Below are 26,093 nucleotides of genomic sequence, written 5' to 3' on the forward strand. Positions count from 1 at the left end.
GTTCAACTGAACCGTAACTTTAAATTTTAGCTCCAGCATCTTGAATGGAACATACACCCAATTCAAGGTGTAAGTACTGTTTCACTCAGTTTAGTTATGTCGCATTTTCTGTTGATTTGACTTACTCGTCCGTGACAAATCAATGCTTAAAAATATCACGTCGTGTTGGCAAGAAGAAAGTGGTCCTGTGCCATGTCCATGTATCAGGACACCCCATATGACATGTATATTTCGTTCCAGTGTGCAAAAAGGGCATGGAAAAAAGGAAACATATTCTGAAAGCTCAACAAATGTCGATATGTACTTAAAAATATATATATCATGCATCGAGAATTTAGTGGATTATTTTCGGTAACAGGAAGCCAATGGCGATGATATAAGTTCAGCGCCCCGGCATGATTGCTCAGCAAAACTAAGATCGCCTAGTTAATTGATAACAACTTTGTCGACAAAACTGCGTCTTACAATTTTAACACCTCTCTCTCGGTTTGTAATCTTCACGCAGTATATTGTTAACTGAAAAGCATCTTGTATTTTGGCTCCTTGTAGCTCTTGAATGAAGGCTTAATTAATTATAAATTGGTAGGAAAACTCGATGGAATCGAATTTAAGCGGAAAAATAAATTTTCATGGAAAAATAAATAAAAAAAGTTATCTTGTAATAAGTTAATAATAATAATATTATAATAAGTAAAAAAGTGATAAGTAAAAGAAGCACCTTTCGCTCAATCTGTAGAGAGTGCGTGGTTACTCAGCGCAAGACAACAACCCTGCGTTACTCAATAACTTTACCATTTGTAACCGAGGTTAAGTTACAATGCATGACTAAGTGCCTTCTCTTCTCTGTCAGGATTGAGTCGTCTTGAGTTAAATTCACTGGCAAAAATCTCTTTGAGGACTTTTCTTTTAGCTTTTTCTTACTACAACTTTGCGATGGGCTAGCGACGGCAAAGAGTCGTCCTCGTTTCTATCACAAACTGCATCAGCCAGGGAAAACAAAGAAACATCAAAGTGAGGACAAATACACCATTTTCCCGATATTTTATTGTCTAACGCACTACAAATCTTATTTATACTGAACTGGATCTCCTCAGAAAATTATTGCCAGGTTTGCCAAGTGATGGAAACCATAGACTGTCACGTTGACGACCAGATCATTGACGTTCGAATCAAGTAACAATTGAACTGAGGGCAAGCACCAAAGGTAACCAAAACTCAATATAATGTTGAAAAACTTTTGTTTTTCTGTTTTTTTTTTCTCTTTGCTCACTAGACCCTCGTTTACCTCGGCTGCCAAGCAACAAGCAGGCACTAAAATAGCACTGTTGAAACACAGGTATTGCGTGACAAAAACTGATGTTTAGCGACAAATAATTCCCCCAAATCTATTTACTGTTTACATGAGATCCTTTAGCCTTCGATGAAAAACACTGGGTATCCAAAGGGGCAAGTTTTCAAGCAATCCATTTGAACTAGTTCTGCTTTAAAATCGGCACCGAAAACATTGCCGCGAAGGTAAAGATTTCGACATGTTATTAAATTTCTCTCTGCCAATCCACCACGGCTAAATGGCATATCGTAACGCATGTTTTGCGTGACAACCCCACTTTGTCATTTTCGTCTTGCTGCACGGCGTCTGGAATGCAAAGGGAGGAGAGAATGGGAAAGTAACAGTAACTTTGTCATTTTCGTCTTGCTGCACGGCGTCTGGAATGCAAAGGGAGGAGAGAATGGGAAAGTAACAGTAACTTTGTCATTTTCGTCTTGCTGCACGGCGTCTGGAATGCAAAGGGAGGAGAGAATGGGAAAGTAACAGTAACTTTGTCATTTTCGTCTTGCTGCACGGCGTCTGGAATGCAAAGGGAGGAGAGAATGGGAAAGTAACAGTAACTTTGTCATTTTCGTCTTGCTGCACGGCGTCTGGAATGCAAAGGGAGGAGAGAATGGGAAAGTAACAGTAGTCCTAGTCGATTGATATCCGAGAACTTCATTTATATCCCTCTTGATATTTAAAGTTCCATTTAAGTAGTAGGTCCGTAACCAGGAGTTTTAGAGAAATTCGTTGCCTCTGACTGTTGTTATTTTTGAAACAGAAGTTTCGGCTAATGCTTAAGCCTTCATCAGTGATATGAAAAACGAAGATCGTTATCATACGCTATTTAAAGTTAAAAACGTGAAGCGAAGCTTGCGCGCGTAACTATGCATTTGATGCTCGCGCGAGGTCTTTATAGGCTTCTGGAAGTACGATGTGATCGTTCCCCGCATTCAGATCCAAAGTAGATTGCCAGGCTTCAAGGAAAAGTCTCTCGTGGTAATTGGTTTCGAAACCAACGACCCTGACGTTTGTGAAATCCATGGTATGGTCGAAAAGGTGGACATGGCTTGCGACTTTGGAGTTTAAGTCAAAACCTGCAACTGCCTTTTTGTGCTCCGCAATTCTGGTCTTTAATGATCTTTCTGTTTGGCCATAGTTTGATAACGATCTTCGTTTTTCATATCACTGATGAAGGCTTAAGCATTAGCCGAAACGTCTGTTTCAAAAATAACAAAAGTCAGAGGCAACCAATTTCTATAAAACTCATGACATCTCCTGACTACACTTTTTCCATTTTTAGGTCCGTAACCACTAGCATACAGAAATATCAGGTTTCCAAACCGGTTTCTATTTCCTTGACGCCTTCTCGCAATAACTTAATTGCTTCCTTAACGAACCGGTTTCATTAAGCACATCAGTGATCCATTGTTTACGAACAGGAGTGCACGTGGACTGGGTCCTATTTGCCACACTGTAAAAAGTTGTAAACTTCTGCTGGTCGTAAACAATTCTGTACGTAAAATTGCACCAAACTGGCTTGATTTCATACCAAACAGGTTTACAAAAAGTGACGAGAGTCTCGCCATGGTTACTTGTCATGGCTGAGCAATTTTCACCTTCCCACTGCCAATAGTACTCTGTAGCCGACTTTCTGAAGTTGTTTTTCTTGGGATTCCATTTGTAACTTATTTTGATCGCTGGTTTTACATGATAGAAGATATCAGAACATTTCCTTTTTTGCTTTACAACGACTCCCTCATCTTTCATTGTTTTTAAGTCCTTTGAGAAGACTCCATTAAACAGGGTATCGTCCATTCGCCGATCTTTAAAGGTTGTGCGGTTGCCATAGTGATAGACTTGGTGAAGTGTGATCGTGAATTTCTTCATAACGGGTACGATTTTAAGATTTTCCTCATTCGATAGCTTAGCCTGACGAGCTTGAAACGAAATGATCTCCGGAACAAACTGGCCGAAGAAAAAATGCAGCATGGCTGCTAAAACCATGTATGCTAGTAGGCTGTTCGACCATACACAACAAGATGACAGCACAGCGCTCTTTGGTAAGCAGCCAAAAATTTTAAAATACTTGCAATTAAGCCAGAGCAATCTTGCAATTGAAACGATGACGCTCACAAGAGACGAAACGAGAGCCAGTGTTTGCCAAGTAGCGAGGTGAAACGCTTGCTCATCGACATTTTCAGGCGAGTCGCAGTAAATGATAAAGAAATTCAGAAAGAAACAGGGAAAATCTTTCAGAAGTATTGACGCCAACGAAAGATACGTTTTCTCTTTATAAACACAGTCTCGCAATTTTGCATCTCGGCTGAGAATCTCCTCGTCAAAATAACCTTTAAATTCTCGGAAAGCCAACCAAACGTCCCAGAAATAAATACCTGCTCCAATAAAGCAGCAAAAGAAGAAATAAAGTATAGCCACGGTTAAACTGAACTCCTTTAGGTCTTCTGGCTGGGACGCATATTTTACGAAATTCTGCCAGTCTGTTACCAAATCGAACAAACCGACCACTACGGTTATAATTAGAAATGTCCACCTCTTGATGCTGTTGCACCATAGCGACGTACTCTTTCTCTCTTCTTCAATGTGTTGCCCCTCAGTTGATGAAAGCAATAGCGGTTTGCTATCTTCTTCTCTCGCCCTAGCTTTGATCATGGTTAAGATCAATCAAGCTTTCACCTTCACTAAGTTACAACGCTTTAGTAATGTTCTTTCGCTGGTAATTTGTAAACAATTTGTTGATAACACAATGCATCATCACAAAACACGAACCAATTCAAGCTTATGCTTCAGCTTATGGAATAACTGTCAATTAATCTAAGTATCTGGGCAACTGCGACCCACCCCTCCCCTAACTCAACATTAACCCTAACTAGTTATCAGTTAATCGTTAATGGGTAAGGAGGGGAGGGGTAGAAGTGTAACTGCTCAGATACTGAAACTGATCCAATAATTTAGCCACAAGATTAAAGTACAATGGTGGCTTAAGCAGATCACTGAATTACATTCAGCGAGACGCATTAATCTGCGGTATGAGGTGTTTCTTCCGGAAAAAAAATTGCAGAACTTCCTATTGCGCACGTTTTAGATTCTCAGTCTGGAAACGCTAAAAGCTTTCATTGTTTGCTTTACTAGATATATTTTTATTCTGTGTTCTAACCGTTCGGGTAGTTTCACCATAAAAAGAAGTGAAGTCGTGTTTACTTTTTGCTATATTTATGGCATCTGTCGGCTGTTTACACCGACACACATAGGATGGAAGATCTGAATCAAATATGTGTACATGCGTTCTCCCTCTTTCTAAATATTTAAGGTAAAATTTTTTTCGTTTTAAGACATGAAGATGCTTTTGTTCCACTACATTTACAAATAATAATTATAATAACAAAACAAAAAAATAGGAAATTAAAACAACACGGCGCCTTCGTACTCCACGCGACACCTACTCACCTTTCCCTTACCTTTGCAAATTGTGTCGCCGGATTAAGACTGGAACTCACTCTTTAAGAGGCACGAAATAAAAGTTAGAAGGTTTTGTTTCTTTTTATTTTTTATTATTTTTTTTGGTATTATTATTATTATTATTATTATTATTATTTTCATTATGTTTTGTATCGTTTTGTTTGTTTGTTTGCCTCGCTTGCGTGGATCTTTCGTGTTCTCGGATCGAACGTAAGCCTCGGGGGGTTTGAGAGATTCTTCTAAACCTGCCAATCATGGCACAAGAATATAAATACATGTTTTTTTTTTTGTTTTTGTTTTGTTTTGTTGTTTTTTTTTTATAAATGCAAGCTCCATATGTGTGTTTTGTTAATTATTTTGTTGGTAATTGGAGTAATGGCTTTTACGGATAACGATTAAGTTTTGGCAATTCTACGGCGACGGTTTACCCAAAATGACACATTACAGAAAGGAAAAGTTTTCACGGTTAACTTTTTTTACGACCAGCGGTTAAAATTTGTCAAATTTTACGCCCAACGGCTGCATTCTTTGGCCGTTTTACGGCTAATGGTTAAACTCCATCAAGACCCTCATATTTCATTTCATAGCATGAATATTATCTGAAGGAGCATTTCTCTTCTTTTTCATCAAAGTTTCAACAATATATACATGTTACTAATGATTTTAAGCTGGTTACGCATGACGTTAGTATCAAACTTACCCAGTGTGCCTACGCATAATACAAACTAAAATAGTTGTTTGATTTTCTTCTCTTAGAAAACTAGATTATTCCGCACCGTTTGCATTAAACCTGATTTAAGACATCAGTGGCAGGCTATCCAACGATGCCCTCTGGTCAACATGGAGAAGCTGGAACGAGATTATCTAGTTTCACATAATCCATCGGTGCTCAGCTATCGAGTTGTGGTGTGCATACACTAAAAACACCGGCCTCCTTAGCCATAATTGCTTTTGAACCGTTCTTCAATAATATTCTGCCTTTTCAATAATTTTACAATTAATTTTTTTGACACGAACGCGAAATAAGGTAGAAAAAGAAAAAGAAAATGAAAAAACAGGAAGAGAAAGAAGTGAAGGCGAACGTCTGTGTAACTTGGATTGCCATGTGGTCAGCCGCTCTCCCCAGTCTCTCTCATATTCATTTTAATGCCACTCGGGTTTACTCATAACACGCTTATTTTAAAGATAAGGCCTGTTTTAATCAGTGAAGGCGCCATGTGACTTGAATTTTTCTCAAATTGTCAAGAGAGTATACCAGATGCAAACACCTTCGCCGTTCCATATCGTTTCATTGTCATCGTTGCACTGCTCGACAGTTGCCTGTAGTAAGCGCCTCGAGTCATTTTATCGTTGATTACTATATTCATTCTTGCTGTTTTTGTTATTTGCTTTGTTTCTGTTGTTCTTTTTGTAGTTCTTTCTCTCTGATTTCCGCGCTTCCTTCTTGTATGATGGGTATGGGTAGCGCTAACATGATTATACCTGATAGACAGCATAAAGAACCTAAAATTTTTCCCAGACTAGTTATAGGAACCATATCACCATACCTGAAAATGAAAATTATTTTGGTCAGTTGTCTTATGTAAAAAGCCACTTTCGTGTGCTTAAAATGCTCACTTTCAAAATGAAGACAAGTGCAATACATTGCTACGGGAACTATTTTTGATTTGAATAAGTACAAAAAAAAGAAATCAGAAGCTTTGGCTACTTCGGAAATATCCTCTTAACACCGAACTCACAAATTTGAAGTCAGCCCAGAAAATGATATCGTTATTGGTTTGATATTCATCTCCGACGATGGATCGTTTTTCACGGGACGTCGCGTGATGTCGGCCATATTGCTGGGGGAAGCAGGGGCGTTTTTATCCAAGCAGCTTTTTTTCACTATTTTAATTTACACACTAAAGAGTGATCTCCGGTTGTGTGCAGTTTTCATAGAATTCTGTGTGTCAAACGCGAATATATAATAGAAGGAGTTGTTATGTGCAGTAATTGTAGGATGAAGCAAAATAAAGGATTGGATTGCAACAAGTGGAAAAATTATTACTTCGAATCATGGTTGAAGTACTGCAAAATATTTTTTGATCAGATCCTTTTGATAGGAGTATAGCACAAAGTTAGGTCTCTCTTTAAGCGAAAAAGTAATTATTTAATTTGCCGTCTGTACCTAGCCGTGTTCGTCCGTGGGGATGGTGAAAGGTGACTCTTCAGAAATCGAGGCCACTTTTTTTTATGAGGAAAAAAGGAAATATAATTTTTTATCTTTCACTGAGAGGTGACAATGAAGAGAACTTACCCCACAGTCATCATAGTAATTATTGTGTACCACATACTGTCCGGAATACTCCGGAATTTTGTCTTCTTTGCCTCCATTTGTTCGATGTAGTACAGCACGCTTGAAAATACCATGTTTGTCAACAGAAATGCGAAGAACAGGAACCCTAGATCGACAATGGCGCGCTTTAAAGCCCTACCCATCTGCCTCATGTGTTTCGAATGACGTGAGAGCTTGAAAATGCGAAAGACTCTGAGCATGCGCAGGACATTCAGACTGCTGGCGTTCTTCACCGCGGACGAAGAGTTCGGGAAGAGATTATTGTATATAAGAATTACATAAAAAGGCGCAACTGCCAGTAAATCCACGATATTCATCTTATTTCTGATAAATTTAAGACTGTTGTCAGAGGCGTAGAGTCTAAGGATGTATTCAGCGGTGAAAACGATCATGCAGAAGGCATCCACCGCAAAAAATAAGCGAGGATAGGTTTCCTCGCAAGTTTTATCTTTGCAACATCTCTCGGTTTCAACGATTGTACCGACAACACTGATATATATGAGGATGCCAAGAAAGCTTTGAATATATCTTCCCACTCGAGAAGGATTTTCTGTATTTTCGAGAAGATTCCAGAAAAATGTTCGAAGAAAAGATTTTCTTGGAGCAAGCTCACTGCAGGGACACTTTGAAACTTCTTGATTTTTAGAGCAAATTTTCTTGGAGAGATTGTAACATTCCTCCCAGCAGCATTCGTCTAGATTGTCGACGTCGATTCCGTAGAAACTCAGCTCTTCGTTGAAAGCTCCGAAGCAGTCGTCGTAGGAGTAATGTAATTTTCCATCGCGATAGTAATTGAGAATGTAACGAAACATGTGAGGGTCTCTGTCCAAGAAGTACTCATTTTTGTCATCGTCGAAGTACACTTTGATCGCATCGCTTCCTAACAAAGTATTTGGATGTTTTTTCAATGTGCTATCCCACGTACAAAAACGCCGACCGCTGACATTGATTGTGATCTTTTTGTCTAGTCTCTCTGTTCTTAACTTGCTGTGTCTGTTCTTAGATTGGAGTGTCATTCCTCAAACCTTCAGATAGCTTTGCAAAGGTTATCTTTGACTGATGTTTTTGACATGGGCATGTTCCGTGCGGTTAATCTGCAATAAAGGCATAGTCGTATAAAAAATAGCATTAACAACAATGGCGAGGAAGGGACTGTTTCGTGCGGTTACGAAATAACTGTATGTGACACGCACATGAGAGCATTGGCAAAAGTGTTCGTAAATTGAAATTAAACCAAGTATATTTCCGTGCCCTCAAGCAGTTTTTTCTAATTTCAATGTCTGTAACGGCGGAATTGTAAGCTTCGCTATTCGCTTTGACGACTAACGCTCGAAACGTCAGCCTCAGAAGCTTTAAAAACTCTTCACGGTGGCCAATTTACATTATCAACTCAGTTGTTAAAATCAAATTATCTTTTGATACCCCCCACCCCCCATCCCCACCGACGCAGCACTACAGTTTCTTTAATTAGTTTATTCCTTTGTTAAAGATATAACGCTGAGCATTATATAAAAATTTTGCTTGAAAAAAATGCCATCGAAACCCTTACTAGTAGTCGTACTATTTCTAGGATGTGGGAAACTCGTTTATTTCATGTGTCTAGTGTGAGACTTCTTCAAATTTCAAATTAACTTTTTTTTTCCTGTGTGGTGTCTTGTTCATAAGTCATAGCAAAGATATACGTTGTTAACAACAAACTATTTTTCTCAGGAACCAATAGGAATACCTTCAATTAAAAGCTAAAGTATTTTGAATTTCTATTGTCGCCTTTTCAGTCTGTTGGGTTTTTACAGTGGCGCGGAGGCTAATTGCTTGACGGAATATTTTCTACTTTTTCCTATTCAAATGAAAATTAACAGACAAAACAAATCATTAAACAGTATAATTCCACGGAAGTCTCTGATATATGGCGACCAATACTTGCAAAATGTCAACATACTTTTTAGTCCTACTTGAAATTGCAGTCTTCATACAAGAACGACATTGATTTCAATGTGAGACATGCTCGTGTGTCTTCAAACCGTGGACGTGACCAATGAACTGGACATTTCAAACATGTTTTCTAAGACTTTGACAGTATGATAAAAATAGTGAATGTATAATTTCCAATTGAATTTCTCCGTTTGGTATCTTGCTGTTATCACAGCAACTAGTGCATTGCAAATCTATGTTGAATTTGCATCGCTTTCAGCGCTGTTTTGTGCCGTTTTGGAAAACAACGAAAATAATACTACGGTAAGTCTCATTACATGCCACTCCAAGTTGAAAGTGACACGTTTATATCCTTACGTACCGTTTGTTATGTAACCTCTTTGCCTTGAGTTCACATGTTATGACACGTAACCTGAAATCGATTCTCTAATTCTCTTCAAAATTTGATAATAGAAGTTCTGTGGATTGTGACCCGTTATGTATGTCGTGTAACCAATCGGCATTCAAGATTAGCGGAAGTTTATCAGGGCGGAAGTGAATTGTGCATCATTATTCATTATTCATTATTTTAAGCTCGTGATTGGTTTTAAAGAACGGAATATTGACAAACGCTAAAGTAAAGGAATTCAACAGGAACTTCGCGAAAAAAAATATACTGTCGAGAAAAATGGACTCTCGTGACTTTTTCATACCAAAAATATCAGTCTTAACGTCATGGAAATGTAATTATGCAGAATGAAATGGTGAGGCACATTAATTAGAGAAAATTGAGGCCTCGGCTGGTTAAAGTTCATCCCAAATGAAATATTGTAGAGTGGGAATTTCTGGAAAAATAAAATAATTATTGTTTTATATCATTTAAGAGTAGGAGGAAGTAAGTTGTTTTAGCTAAACCGGGCCAAATGAGTACCAAGTAATGTGATAATATGATTAGAATATGACTCCATTTTCATAGTTCTCATTAGGTAGCCAAGATTCATTGACAGTATCAAAAGTCCTTTGATAAGCACAGGCTAATGTTGTGGGCTCTAAATCTTTGTGTATAATAAGAAATGTCAATTGAAGAGAGAAGTAATTACAAACAACAAGATTAAAGGAACGCATTTTCCTCCAATATTTAGTCTATTGTTTTTGTCAAAGAAGAGATGTTCGGTTAACAATTCTTGAACAACTGACTTAGCCTGAAATTTTCCTAGAATTCAATTGCAGTCTGTTTCAATTATTTCCTTCTACGACCTTTCAGGTTACTTTTGCTTGATTTTCGCGTTTTTAAGGGTAATTTTAATTGGTAGCAAATTATTATTCAAAAATGATTTGCAAGACTTAGTGTGAAGGGTTGTATGAGGATTCCTCATCCTTCACAAATGACTAAACATCATAGCCTCGCATTTTTAACATTCAAGTTGATCACGTTTACATAATTATAAGGAGAACCAGAGAAAACGGTTCCTTTTTAGCTTTCGTGCGTTTTATTTGAAAATAATCCCTCCAAGGGTGGTGTTTTGGTTAACCTTTAACCGCATAATGACATAATTTGGATTTCAAACAGGGTGCATTTGATATTTCTCCATCACTTCACCCAAGAGAAATAAAAGAGTGGGCCAGTGAAGCCCGTGAAAGACCATCAAACGTCTATCATTTCAGTCGTCTTCAGACTCTCTTAATAAGGATACAAGCTTTTCAACAGTATAGTTTAGCACACGATATAACAGGGCAATACGTAAAGAATTCTCGAACACTTTTTAATTAAACTTTGTAATTTGGATGCCCAAAGTAGTGTGCGTGGTTTGAATAATTTTCCACTAGGAGCCACAAAAATCTCATTATAACTCAGAGTTCACCATAAGATGTCAAAATGAGGACGTTGGGTTGCAGATGTTATTGCTTGATATCACGTACTTTGCCAAAAGTGCGGTGAGATATTACCCAAACATGATCTTCTTACTTTGGTACAGGTTATAAAAAAGAATGCCAGAATTTTTTCACAATCTATTGTGGTCATCATAAGTTTTACTTCTTCCAAAATACGAATCGTATGTGATATACTCTTGTAGCTGTAATTCAAAATTTCTTTAACCAGCTTGAAAACCAATGAAATACTTCCCTTCAACCTCTTCCACACGCTGATGGTAATGGAGCTTAGGAAAAGATTGCCGGAGTTCCTTTCCATAGCGCCTACAACATATATTTTGTCTGTTGCGTTTTGTTCAGTTTACAGGGCTAAAGAAGGCTTTCTAAGCAATAAGTTGATATCAAAGCTCTCTACTACTAAATAGGCCACCGACCTCCTGCTCAATTTAGAGATGACTACGTGTACTGTCTTGTCAAGTATTTGAACATTTGCTAGAACAAAATTTTTAAAAATATCTTGCAAAATGAGTCTGGAAATTGGCTCTGAATTTGAACGACTGGAAACTTGCTCTTTCTTGGGAATATTTGCATTATGTAAGGGTCAGGAAAATTAAATTCGTTATTCGAGGTAACTGCGTGAACATCGACACCTTTCACTTTTAAGATACTTTTGAATAGAACAGCAGTTCAAGGAAACTGCTCTGATGATTTCTCAGTTAAAAACTGAAGTTTTTGAGCGAATGAAAACTGAGAAAACAAGCAAACCTGGTGGAAATAACTTTTAATCCTAAGCACATTGTTTGAGAAGGCAGCTCCTATCGTTTATGCAGATGAAGAGAAAAACAATGGACTTCTTTTTAAATAAACATTATTTTTGCTTCCCTTCGACAATCTTTTTTTTTATTATTTTTATTGTTTTAAATGGCTAGAGTAGAGCTAGTAAACTGCTGCTTGAATTTGGGAACTAGTCATTAACATGAAATTACTGACCTTTCTTAAAGACACTAGTTGAGTGTTAAAAGCTTTTCCCTCAGAGCTGACTTCGGGGACGAACCAAACGATTCACGTCTAGAATTTACTGAGATAATCGAACACCAGTGGTACTTAAAGCGACCACCAGCTGAAAATTTGGACAATTTCCGGCTAAACTTTTATATGGAGTTCTGAGTATGCGCTAAGCCAAACTAAAATCTAAAAAGCATTTTTATTTAATTTCGTTCTCTTTAATTATGTGAATTAAAACTTGCAATTGAATGTTCCCATATTATGTTTCGTAAGTATTAGTAAAACAAACCAGATTTTATATGTATTATATGTTTCTAATGGGCGTAATCCAAGCCGGAACCTTATGGTGTTTAGCATCACATTATTGCACTGGCAGAATATCTCGCCTTCCGGCAACTTCAAAGCAAATTTTTATGAATTCATGATATTCATTCATATTTGAGGCTCATTTGTTTTTTAACCTCAGCGAAATTGAACCTTTAATGTAAATTGCCACTGTGCCTTTTTTGCCTAATTGAACGTTTCTATAATAAATTTAAGAAGTTTATGTCTGCAGTGTATTTTGAAGAGTTTTTTATCTGAAGAGCTCCGCAGCTCAGAAGAGGAAAAACTCCGGTTCAGTATGGAAATTTAATTGCACATACTACCGCGAATCTGTTTCTTAATAAGTTCTTACATTTGTGAAAGAGTAATCCTTTACTTAATGTGATAAAACATAGTAATCATATTCAAACTTAGCTATCGCCATTTTCATTATACACGAGAAAAAATTTCGTATGATGCACGATCCTCGATCGCAGTAGATATCGTGCATCATACGTATCTCGCAGTAGGATCGTGCATCATACGTATCTAATACCGCAGTTCAAAATATATGATCTTCATATATTCATTGTCTCTCGAGAAAAAAATTGACAATATTGTCTTTTGTTGCTTAAGAGAAAACGTAACGAATTGGTTTTTTCAAATAAATTATTCTTGGAAAATTTGAAATAATCTATTTACGGGTACCGTTTTCATTCGGGTACTGCGATACACAACCTCTATATTACCACTCGTAAGATGCGAAATAAATTATAATATTTTCACGGTGATAAAGTGTCTGTGAAATGGAACAATAGCCTAATTATCTCAGTGGAGAGGAAGCAGTAATTCCGCATTAAGAGTTTGCCAAAGTTCTTTTAAGGATTTCTAAACATAGAATATTTTGTATTAGACACTCAGACATCCCTTGTTTTTGAAGCCCGTTGTTTTTGCTCATTCAGAAACAAGCATGTTTTCTAATTGATTATTTCCGTTGACGATCTGTCTCCCTTCGGCGGAAATTAACTTACGAGAAGCGTTGCAAATGTCAATTTCCCATGAAAATGAATAAATGAAGCTATTAAAAAGATTCCTAAGGAACATGAGTCAGACGCCTTTTACAACCTTTTACCGTACCAAAAAAAACCAATTAATTTTTGTTCTTCGCTATTTTACCAATGGGAACGTATCTTTTCTTTCTACAGCTAGCCTGCATGTTATGCTAGTGCTCGCGAAATGAAAATTTAACAAATTTGTTAAATTTGAAAATTTTGTTAAATTTTCCATTTCGCGAGCACTAGCATAACATGCAGGCTAGCTGTACTGATGATAATATCTCTAATAAAGTTCAGCCGAATACCGCGTTAGAATTGATACCAAATCAATCCAGTTTTCTGGAAATTTATCGTATATTGAAATGATTTTAGACTAACATGTGGTCTGAAACTCAAACATTAGATATTTCATGTGGAAACCAAAGAAAACTTTTCGATTCGCACTCAGTCATAGCTCCCTTAAGTAAGAGCTGTCCTCAATCCTAACGATATAAGTTCGTTCGGTTTTCTAATCTGATTGTTTTCAGTATTGAAGAAACGTTCGACTGTATGTTGAGACAATGGATAATCTGTATTCAAGCTTTTTCGTTTCTTGATATATTTATCTTCCCACGATCCATTATATTTTTTTCATTTTTTTATCGCTAGCTGATCATTGAAACGCTGAAAACTACTACGGGTCTTATCCTAAAGATATTCGAAGGTTTCTCCTTGTCTTAGGTCTCGTTTGGGAAATATTATTTTACCTCTTTCGTTCATTTTTGCACTTCCTTGTGTTTTAAATCGAAGGAAGCTTCCCACCCACGTTTATTCTATGGTTATTGCTTCAATAATTGCATACAATGTGCAATCTCTTTGCTTAAACTTAGCCGATTGTTTTGCTACTTTTTCTTCGATCCAATTCAAGACATTCTACACATTAATTATGTGGCAAAAGATTTCACTAAATTCTGCAATACAATTATATACCTACTCGTACGTTTTCATAGTTCTTTTGGCTCGTCTCAAATTATCCAGTTTGAATGTACACATCTATTACGCCGACAATATTCAAGCTGCTTTTTCAGAGTCATAGCATAGCTCACTAGGCTTTCCTAGTTTGAGCACTCTGGCATGGCTCACACGAAAGCACAAATGTGGGATCGTTCGGGGTAACCATATCGGTTCTCCCCCATCCTAGCATCAGCACTGCACTGATGAGGCCCAGAAGGCCGAAACAGTACTTTCTGCAGTTATGTATATATGTATCTTTTCAAAACTTAAAATGTATATATATATATATATATATATAGCTCTTTGGCATACAAAGCTTTGCTTTCATGTCCAAATTGAGCACTCTATCTAGGATGAGTCATTGCCGTTGCAATTGCGCATGCTCGCTGGTTTACTCTAGTTTGAGCACTCTGGCATGGCTTAGACGATACCACAAAGGTTGGGTCGTTTGGGGTGACCGTCTCGGTTCTCCCCCATCCTAGCCTTAGCACTGCACTGATGAGGCCCAGAAGGCCGAAACAGTACTGTCTGCAGTTAGTTATATATATATATATATATATATATATATATATATATATATATATATAACTGCAGACAGGGTGCACACTGTTTCGACCTATGTGGGTCTCGTCAGTGCAGTGCAGACATTGGGCCAAGCTCTGGAATAAACTATTGCCTGGGCGCTACACTTGTGGGACCAAGTGTAGGCATGTTGCCATGCGAGAGTGCTCAAATCACAACTAAAATGATGAGCTTCGCCATTTAAATATATATACATATATATATAATTATAACAAACTGGTTCAAGACTTCAGAGGTAGTTCATCGTTTTATTACGACAGCTCTGTTTCGTATGGTCAAAAATATGACCACACTCATCTGGTAATTTCAACGATGAACTACCTCTGAAGTCTTGAACCAGTTTATTATAACAATGCTCCTCTAAGAGTTGAGCGCTCTTTGAAATACATTCAAATCAAGTTTAAGAATATGTATATATTTTTTTTCTCTACTTGTCGGATTCAGAGCCCATGCAAAAACTTTCGCAACTTTCTGAAATACATGAACATAATGTGACAACCACAGTTTCATTTTGGTATAATGTCAACATCTTCCCAGGTTATGTGAACTCATGTTCTCGAAAATGAGCATTCGGAAGCAAATATTTAACGCTTAATATAAGGTGCAACATAATGAAGATACGTATGATGCACGATCCTCGCAGTAGATAGCGCTATTTAAGCAATAGCGAAATTCAGACCTGAAAAAAATCAGGCCTGTACGGGACTCGAACCACTGACCTCTGCGATACTAGTGCAGCGCTCTAACCAATTGAGCTAACAAGCCAACTGAGAGCAGGCCGTTGAGTTGATTCGTAATGAACCCGTGAAAGTGATAAATGAGATAGAATAAATATATGAATAAATATATAAGATAAGAGGTCAATTTGACCTCTTCTGTAGACTTGTGAGCGAGAAATGAAACTTTCAGTGTAAGCGATATGATCCGTGCTAGTGGGCTTCAAAAATAAAAACAACGAAATGAATTCATGTATTCAAAACTCTGTGCGGGTGGTTGTTTGACTCACAATATCGTGCACGATAATTAAGATTCATTTCATGTTTAGAAAAATTTTGTACTCCTTGAAGGGTATTGACTTTGTAATAACAAAAGTGCAACCACGATTTCTTACTTAACTCGCTTACCAGGAATAGTTTCTTCTTGTTAGTCTTTTCCCGTTGAAATATAAATTTCTCTGACTTCTCTTCCACTAAAGTGTTTTCAATTGAGACCACTTTAATTGGATTTTCGCCTAACAGATAGTGGTTTTGCTTATCTTTGACAAAAGCAATGAACAATAGTTCGATATTGTATCGTCAGTCAAGGTTTTGGGAAAACAAGTGAGAAAAAAAAACAAATAACTGAATTCTTGTACCATGTACCCTCGTGTAATGAAAACTACAACCAATTTCTCGCCCTACGAACTAGTAGCATTATATTTTCTGTGGGTATCTACTGAGAGTTTTGATCAATAGCAGTTTTTAATGATTTTCTCCGTGAGAAACTTCTCTAAAGTGAAAGCCTTTCCGCCTACGGACAATATCTGATAGTCTGAACTGTTCTTATGATTGGCTTTACCGATCAGGGCCGATAAGACTGGACATTTGAGTTAGTTTATATGACATTTTTCTCGCAATTAGTTTCAATATCCATCTTTCTGAAATCTATGATCAACTGTCACTTCACTTTCTCATGTGGCACATGCAAATTTCTTTCAGACATCAGATTATAAATTCCTTATCGAATTTGAATTTCTTTTATTTCCACATCCTTTAAACGCATTTGTAAAGAGAAATATCCCTATTTCTAAGTAAAATTAATTTGGTATTGAAATTTCATTCTCTGACTACGCTGATTTTCACACGCGTAGTACTCAGAATACATTTTGTTGCATTTGCGTTATGCGAGAAAGCGTGCACTTCGTCTTAGCTAATCGTAATTTCGACCGCTCACTGTTTTTTTTAGTACAGAAACATTCCTTGTCATAGAAAAAAATTAAAATTTAAAGTCGGTTATTAACCTTGGCTGACGAGATCGCATTCTATGGCCAGGCAAGAGAAATTCGTACTTTTAAATTGTCAGGCAAAAAATTCAAGCTATGATTCTCCTTCGTCAGAAATTTTACTTCTTGCCGCTTGCTCTTGCCCTTAAATCGAATCTGAAAAACGTTCTGTTACATTTTCAAACTAGTAAAGAATGTCATTTGGTAAATGAGTTCCGCGTCTGCTTTTATCTAAAGAATGCATCGTTGTGGGAAAATATTTCAGTGGTCCTTTTGCCTTTTAATTAGTCTAGTTTTGACGGACAAGAGACGATGCTTATTGTTTAACAAAATCCTCAAATATTATGGCCCTTTCGTCGGCATTTTGTAATAACAAGGATTTCTTACCTTAAAAATGTACCCGAGACATTTACGCAAAGCCAGACATTCCGAACGCAAATCTGATCGTCGACATCTTGACTTCACCCAAGCAGAGCGTTATTGAAAACCTTACTGAACACAAACAGATTAGAATTTGTCTTAAGTGGCCCTGCATATGTAAGATAAATGTAAAGTCCTCTGATTGGCTGATACAGTTGCGTGGAACCCATTTGTTGCCCGAAAAGAAAACTTCTATGGAGGAAGTAATAACATATTGCTGTGAATGTTTGTTGACATTAATTTCCTTCAGTACATTTTGATGATATAGGCCATAGAACATATTATTATTGTTTCTCTTAAGTAAACTACCGACCATTCTGTGTCGGAAATTTTCCTCTCAGATTTGAACCTGGAATTAAGCTATACTAAGAGCCTCAGAGGCGTTTTAATTAAAAAAGCAAAGATTATATTTGATCCTGCAAAGTATAATTCTTAATATCCATACGAAATGCAAAGGATAAAAATTAGTTCATCGATTTAGAGCTTGAAAGGACGATGATAATTGCCATAATATCAAGGATATTCCCTTAACTGTCGATTTGAGCTGTCAAACGAGCTCTTCTGTAGTTCATTCGGAACCTTTGGTATTAATTTGAAAAATTGACAATACCGAAGCCTCTTTTGTTAGAAAGTTGACAAGTCTTTCACTTACTTGCCAAAGACATCAATATATTATCCTGTTAGGGCAATAAATCTTAAGAAATTAGATGTCTTTGTTTCTTCTAATCTCATACCGGGTGCAATGAATGCCCAAACGCCTTCTAAATATTCTTATTCAAATAAAGGTATTAACGTTAAATAGGTTTTCAACCAATCAATATTCTTGTTTTTTGGTGATTTCTAAGATACTCTGAGGCGCCACAAATAGTCTATACATGTGATGTCTACATAACTGGCGCTTTTCCACCATATTTTGATTCTATTCTTCTTTGACTTGATGTTTTTTGTCTTATTTTTGGAATCTCTTTCTCTAGTATTTACTTATTTCTAGGTGCAGGTTATAGTAAATTACCCAGGCTTCAAGGAGAAAATAACAATTTTTAAAAGCATAATTATACTAGCTGATCCTTAGAAGTCACATGCAATTGAAGAAATTGCAGATTCAGTGCCCTCTCTCTCTTATCGAATTAACTTTTTGTCTTAAAAAAACTGAATAATAATTTTTAACCTCTAAATGATAAAGAATAACCAACTGACCCTCACAAGTGAACTGGAAAGTAGCATGGGAATAAATTGCATAGACCAGATGACGCATGGTCGAAAAAAAACGGACAGGGCTCTGATTCATGCTTGCTAGATATCCTGATAATGGCAAGGCCGTACCAATACCAACACAGAATGAAGTAACTTTTAGAGTGTATTTTTAGTTCCCAAGTAAAACATCTAATCAAAATCAGACGAAATACATATGCATCACGTTTTGATTTTTGGACGATAAAAATAATGAACTGATCCGTACGTATGACATGTACTTTGAAAAGCTAGAAATCTAAATTGTTACCCTACATCGGCATTGGTCGACTTCTTTTTTAGTTATTTGTTATTATTGTTATTATCATTATTATTATTATTTTCAGGACGCACTTTAAAACGCAATTACATAATCTTTTTTAATCTCTACCAATAACTATGTTCAAAATTAGAAATCTCTTGTTTGTTTATTTGTTTTTTTCTTCATTTGTTTCTTTGTTTTTGGTGGTGACTCAACGCTTTGGTAGGATTTTTCATAAAAGGCTGATACTATGTACGAAACTTGACGCCTCAACGGTGTGCTAGAGTCCTGGCATGCTGAAGGCGCCCAGATGTAACCACGGTCAGTATTTTTTGGACGTTATTTATATTAATAATAATTAATAATTTTATCAATTTCTATAGCGCATTTACCATGTAATGATCTAATACGTTTTACAACACTGTGCGGGGGGCTTTTCCAGACTGCCAGTGGCAGTTTACAATCAACAAAAGAAAAATTTTTACCGATCCCTCCTTCCCTCAATTCCCAGTGAACAGGCCAGACCACCTCACAGTAATCTCGTGATCTGGGTTCTTTAACGTCCCCTGCCAAACCAAATTAACTAATTGAAAGATGCAAGAGACGGGACCTCCGGCTTTACGTCCTATCCGAGAAGACGAAGCAATGTGAGTGAAGTGTCTTGCTTAAAGACACAACGTCAAGCCCCAGCCAGGACTTAAATCCGGGTCGTCTTACCCAGAATCCAGCGCACTGACCACTAGACTACTCACGCCTCATGTTAAACAGTGAGTTTGCACGGTGATTCAGCAAGAAAGAGAGAAACCGACAGCAACACAAATTTAGTGTTTACTGAGTGAACTTTGTTATTACCTCAAGTGAATCTCAAATCAAAACATTTTAAGCCTAATAATAAAAAAATGTATTTAAGAAATATATCATTATCTTTCACAATATTAACGTATCAATAGTATAGCTTTTGTTGATCATACTTTGCTACAGCTTTGATTATTATCTCAGATGAATCTCAATTTAGAGCGTTTCAGGCCTGATAATAAAAAAGATACTTAACAAATGTCTTTTAAACATCGTCATTCACGATATTAGCGTTAGAGTAGTGTAAATTTTGTTGATCATACTTTCCTACTTTGCTAGAGCTTTGATTATTACCTCAGATGAATCTCAAATCAGAACGTTTTATGCTTAATGATCAAAAAATATATTCAAAAAAAAACTTTTAAACATCATCTTTTACAATATTAGCGTTTGAGTATTGAAACTTTTGTTGATCATACTTTCCCACTTTGCTACGCATATATATGTATCAGTTTAATTATGTTTTTACTTTGTGCGTATGTGTATCAATCATGTGTCTTATTTGTGTTCATTTCTTCCTAACTCGAATTTTCTCATTATTGTCATTTTCTGTTTTGATTTGTTTATCCTACTACTTAATACTTCCCACAGCTTTCAAATGTATGACACATATCTGCGTCAAAATCAATCAGGGCATGGCATTGGTTAATCTCTCTTGCCCTGTTTCTATTTATTTTTTTTTTTTCAGTAGTTGTATTATTATTTTTAGTTTACGTGGTGGAGATAGAAATCAATAAAAAAAATCAAAATATTTTCGCATTTTTCAATGTCAACGGCAATGTCACGATGAGTAAATTGCAAGCAGACATAAAAACTCCTGCAAAAATTTCTCGCTCAGCTTAGCGTCAAACATGGCAGTTTTTTCGATATAAGATTGTGGTTTGTAGTGTATAGGATGTATAGGAAGTCTGCGAAAGAAATTTTTGCTTATGGTGGCGTAGAACCTTTATCGACCCTAGGAACTTTTACAGCAGATGTCACGCAAGCTGGGTGTGAGTTTAAAGACGGAAGTAAGGCTGACTTCATAGTGGTTGAAGGCGGTGATCGTACGCTGTTGGGTCGCGAAACTGCCGAGGTGCTGAACATGCTACGTGTTGGTCCATTTCAGGCAAACAGTGTTGACGGAGGACGACCAGACGGCAGCGTTAGAGAAAAATACAAGGAGTTATTTAGTGGTGTTGGTCTTTTGAAGGGTTACGAGTTAAAACTGCATGTTGATGAGTCAGTGAAGCCTGTAGCGCAGCATGTACGTAGGATTCCTTTTGGGTTGCGAGAGAAGGTTGATGCAAAGCTTGATGAACTTTTGAGGCTGGAAATCATAGCGAAAGTGCCAGAAGGGCCTTCAAGATGGATATCGCCATTGGTGGTTGTTCCAAAGGTGACCGTGACGTGAGGGTCTGTGTTGATATGCGCCGAGCAAATGAAGCAATCTTCAGGGAGCGGCATCCAATTCCAACCATCGAGGAGCTGTTACATGACTTGAATGGAAGTACCATGTTTAGCAATATTGACCTCAAGTGGGGTTTTCACCAGATCCTGCTCAGCGAGGAAAGTCGTCACATCACTACTTTCGTCACGCAGCGAGGGCTGTATCGGTACAAGCGGTTGATGTTTGGGGTGACATCGGCACCAGAAAAATATCAGCAAATCATCAGAGACGTGTTAAGGGGTTGTGCTGGGGTTGCCAACATTGCGGACGATCTTCTTGTTCATGGAGGTGACGTGGGGGAACACGACAAGCGTCTTTTTGCTGTGTTGGATAGGTTGAGTGAAGTGAGGTTGACGGTGAACGGAGACAAGTGCCAGTTTAGGTTGTCGAAGCTTACGTTCTTTGGCCATGAGTTGACTAGTGACGGTATAAATCCATGCGAAGAGAAGACAGCCGCTATTCGAGATGCAAGACCTCCCAAAGACGCAAGCGAAGTACGATCGTTTATGGGTATTGTCCAGTATTATTCCAAGTTCATGCCAGACGTAGCGTCCGTAGCGAAGCCTATTCAAGAGTTGACCAGGAAGGGCGTAGTGTTTCACTGGGGAAATGAGCAACAAGCAGCTTTTGAGGAACTAAAGCGTCTAATCACCCAGGCAGAGACACTGGCTTATTTTAAGGTTGGCTGCAGAACGCGAATCATTGGTGATGCATCCCCAGTTGGCTTAGGGGCAGTTCTCACCCAGCAGCAGAGAGGCATGTGGAGAGTTGTCTCGTACGCATCAAGGAGCTTAACTGACGTCGAATGGCGCTATAGCCCAACGGAGAAGGAAGCGCTCGCCTTGGTTTGGGCATGTAAACGGTTTAACATGTAAGTTTCTGGACAGGACTTCGAGTTGGAGACCGACCACAAGCCTCTGGAGCGTATCTACTCCAGTACTTCGAGACCTTGCGCCAGGATAGAGAGATGGGTCTTAAGGCTACAAGGGTACGATTTTAAAGTAGTGTACCGCCCAGGAAAGACTAATATAGCAGACGCGTTGTCCTGCTTGAATTCGAATCACGTGGACCATGGAGAGGAGTATGACTATGTTAGAGCAATTGTTGAGGACTGTGTACCCGTTGCTCTATCACCTAGAGAGATTGAGGAAGCTTCCTATGATGACGAGGAATTGACCCAGGTGAAGAAATGTGTTAAGACAGGGAACTGGGACCAGTGTATACTTCCCTCGTATGCACAGGTCAAGGACGAATTATGTCTGTATGGTGAACTCTTGCTTCGAGGCACGAGGATTGTGGTTCCCAGGCTCTTGCGCGACAGGATGGTGCGGTTAGCACACGAAGGGCACCAGGGTATAGTCAAAACGAAGTATCGTCTCCGCAGTAAAGTTTGGTGGCCAAGAATGGACAAAGACGTTGAGAAGTTTTGTAGAGTTTGTCATGGCTGCCAGGTCACTTCTGGATTTGACCCCCCGGAGCTGATGTCTCACATTTTTCCTCCAAGTGCCCCTTGGCAGCACTGTGGAGCAGATCTTCTAGGACCCCTACCCACAGGAGAGAGTATTTTGGTGGTGGTCGATTACTATAGTCGATTCCTAGAGGTTGCTATAATGAAGTCTACGACAAGTTCCAAGGTCATCGAAGCACTTGCACCCATGTTTGCAAGATTTGGTTTTCCATTCTCGCTAAGGACAGATAATGGCCCCCAATTCGTGTCTGACGAGTTTAAAGCCTTTTTACGTACGAATGGTATCGAACACCGGAAAACGGCTCCATTGTGGCCACAAGCCAATGGAGAGGTGGAACCCCAGAATCGCTCGTTATTGAAATGCATACAGATCGCACATTTGGAAGGAAGGAACTGGAGAACTGAGTTGCTGGTATGGTTGACGGCGTACAGATCCACTCCGCAAACGACGACAGGGACTACACCCTGTTATATGATGTTTGGTCCCGAAATGAGATCCAAGCTGCCAGAGTTAAAGAGAGAGACAGTTGGTGTGCCAGGTGAGGAAGTGCAAGAACGAGATTGGTCAAGTAAATTAAAGGGAAAAGCTTATGCTGACCTTAAGAGGGGTGCCACGCCCAAAAGCATAAGTGTTGGCGACACGGTTCTGGTGAAAGCAGAGAAAACCAACAAGCTGTCTACCAACTTTAATCCTGATCCCTTTAAGGTTGTTCATAAGACGGGGTCAGAGGTAACGCTTAGGAACGAGACTGGCATTGAACTGAAAAGAAACACTGTGTTTGTAAAGAAGTATAACGAGCACGGAGATGTATCCAATGGCAACGAAGACCAAGTGGTACAGGCAGGTTCTGCAGTACGAGTGGATGACCCAGGGGCAAGCAAAATTTCAGAGACGATAGTCGTACCGATGCCAAAAGAGATTCCTGGAACGTCTGAAGATTCTCAAGAACAACCTAGGCATTTCCCAGACAATGAAAATACCGGAGTGGGAAGGCCTGTTCGGAGGTCGACCCGGACTGTAAGACCGCCCGATCGTTATAAAGCCATATAAACTGAATATGAACTGAATATGATATGAACTGAATATCTTCAACTTCTTGTCCTTTTATCGAGCGACTGGTTTAATTTAAAGACTTCGATTTGTATGTTGAACATTTAGGAAAGGAGGGAATGTAGTGTATATGATGCCAACGAGCATGAAATATGCGCGATGTAATGTGAGGCGTGATGGTGTGATGTAATACCCTCGAGACCTGCATATATACAGCATGTGTTTAATTATTTAGTTAGTTCTCTTGGGTACGTGAATAAAACCGATTTCATTTTAACCGCTGTGTACTACATGGTGATCATATTAGCAATCATGCAGTTCAAAGGACCATAAATATTGTCAGAGGTCATATTTGGTTTAATTACTTGGTTCTTCAGAATTCAGCCAGGAAGTTATTCTTTGATAAATACTGATGTCATGTACATAGGTACTGAGAAAACATTAAGATTTACGTTAACTTTTCTTCCTTCTGAAGCGTTACAACAAACATACAAGCCTTCTTTGAGTGCAAAAAAAAGTTGTTAGGCTCTTCAAATGAGAAGGCATTTTTTTTCCTTTTTTTTTCATACTTACAGCCACAAAGTCTCTTGTGTAGCAAAAGATATTCTTCTGTGCACAATAACTTATAGACAGTAACCGCCAAGTCAACAAAGTTGTGTTAGGAATATGTGAAGCACTTAGCCAATTATCATTAAGAACTCGGTGCAGGTGAAGGGAATGTTAAAAAATGTTAAGTTTCCAGTGTCAGCTGTTTGAAAGTGCAAAGATCGCTCGTTTTCCAAAATTTCCTTTTTCTTTTTTTTCTTCCACTCAGTCGCAAGCAGATGACAATTTTGACTATCCACTCAGGACAACACTTAAATTCATAATATGCATATCGTTTAGTGTTATTATTACAACAAAAGTAACAGAAAGAAACACTTTACTTCGTGTAATTTGCATACGGTGACTTACTGAACAAACCTTTCATTATTTACATCCTGCTTTCGTCAAGAAAGCTGTTATTTTCTTTTCTGTTTCAACTAGTTCCTTCGAATCCGCTTCAAAAAAATCTTAATTCGATCATGGCGACTGACGGTGAGGGTTTATTTGTTCATATAATTACTGTAGCGATAAAGAAAAACTTTAGAGTAAATCTGTTATGCAGCCGCGTTTTCATCAGTGTAAATGTTCAGTACTTTTAACCATCCGGCTGTGGGCAGTGTCTGAGATGTCGCAAAATTATAGGGATTTCATTCAATTTTAGGACGGCTTTATCAGTACTATCAAACGTTGTAGCTTCTTAGTTTTCCATGTCTATCACTATCGTTTTAAAGTGTTGTTTGACTTCCCATGTCTAAATTATTTCAGAGCTGATTATGAGTGCATTTTACTTGACAGCTTATTTTCAATCGATCATACCTTTTGAGCAGAGAAATTTTTAACAGAACATTCCCTTTGAAGTAGCTGCCTCCTTCACAGACATGTGAACAACGTTGACTGATAAACCTCTTGAGCCTGCTGAATTAAGACAAATTGAAACAAACTGCGGCGGTTCCCCGTTTGTTTTCTTCGTAATTTCCATATCGTATAATTAGGTTTTATTCAAATGCTTCGGTGCGATTAGTCCAGAGTGTAAGAATCACCTGGTATGATTATTTAGGTGCATTGAAAAGCAAAACTTTTATTATGAAGTTTAGGTGCGGCTAAGAATGAGTGTAGTTTCTTTCATTAGTTTGAAGAAATTTACTTTTAATTATTATATGAAATTCAGTCCTAATTTTGCATAAGTTCTTAACCGTCTTAATTTAACGGTCAGAATCAAAAAGTAACCATAGGATTCATTAATTGTTTTGAAACAATTAGCAAGACGAAAGGACCATTGCCAATTTGTGAAATTGGCGGAACACGTATTCGCAATACCTTTACCTGGTGACTAGGTGTTGATAAACTGAACAGTGCATTAGCCAGACTTAAAAGTGGTACACGCAGTGTTAAAAAAACTTTCCATTAGAAGAAACAGAATTCGTCCACTTTCAGGACATGACTATTCAACACCATGACTTCATGTATAGTTCGCCTTTCATTGGGTGGCACAATAAGTCCGTTTGTGATGAAGAAAAATTGTTTTCTTTTATTTTGGTGATAAAAAGGCAATTTATCTTTCTCCCTTATTGAAAACATTAGCATGCGAGTTCAGGTGGAATTACTATTTGAATTGAAATCGAATCCTTTTCTTAAAAACATGGACTTATCTGGGTTCACCGCAGAGGAAGCAAAAATTCAGAAAAATTAAGAACAGTGCCGTCTAGGTTCGTTCGATGATGTCTGAAACACTAATTTGCTGCTTTTTCTTAAGTGGCACTATATTGCTCATTGGCCAGTTAAGCTGCAATCATACACCTGCAAGTTTCCCGTGGCAACGTAGATGGCGAAATAACATATTTTTCTCGATATTCAGGGGTATTGGAACGTTTTGATCGTACCAAACCGTATCCGTCCCCCTCACCAGATTCCCAAAAACGTACTTCACATTGTTCATTGGCACAAGAAAACTTTTACATCTTATC

At 37.9% G+C, this 26,093-nt stretch overlaps 1 protein-coding gene and 1 long non-coding RNA gene across 3 annotated transcripts; one reads left to right on the plus strand and one right to left on the minus strand.

Annotated features, from left to right (window-relative positions):
• Positions 1-787: 787 nt before the first annotated feature.
• LOC148729889 (uncharacterized) lies at positions 788-6,180 on the plus strand. Its single transcript, XR_016001859.1, has 3 exons — positions 788-1,011; positions 1,095-1,204; positions 5,549-6,180. It is a non-coding gene; the product is annotated as an uncharacterized LOC148729889 (long non-coding RNA).
• On the minus strand, positions 6,062-17,436 carry LOC111334997 (A-type voltage-gated potassium channel KCND3). Of its 2 annotated transcripts, none has more exons than XM_022940824.2 (3): positions 17,217-17,436; positions 7,089-8,221; positions 6,062-6,339 (listed from the first exon to the last, which is right to left on the minus strand). In XM_022940824.2, the coding sequence occupies exons 2-3, from the start codon at positions 8,141-8,143 to the stop codon at positions 6,174-6,176; spliced, it is 1,221 nt and encodes a 406-aa protein (XP_022796559.2). In that variant the 5' UTR covers positions 8,144-8,221; positions 17,217-17,436; the 3' UTR covers positions 6,062-6,173. The 2 variants fall into 2 exon arrangements, with proteins under 2 accessions (XP_022796559.2, XP_022796560.2); XM_022940825.2 differs by lacking the exon at positions 17,217-17,436 and adding an exon at positions 11,901-12,050.
• Between the last annotated feature and the right edge of the window lie 8,657 nt (positions 17,437-26,093).

Source organism: Stylophora pistillata, chromosome 5 (genome assembly GCF_964205215.1).
Source record: "Stylophora pistillata chromosome 5, jaStyPist1.2, whole genome shotgun sequence".
Lineage (NCBI taxonomy): Eukaryota > Metazoa > Cnidaria > Anthozoa > Scleractinia > Pocilloporidae > Stylophora > Stylophora pistillata.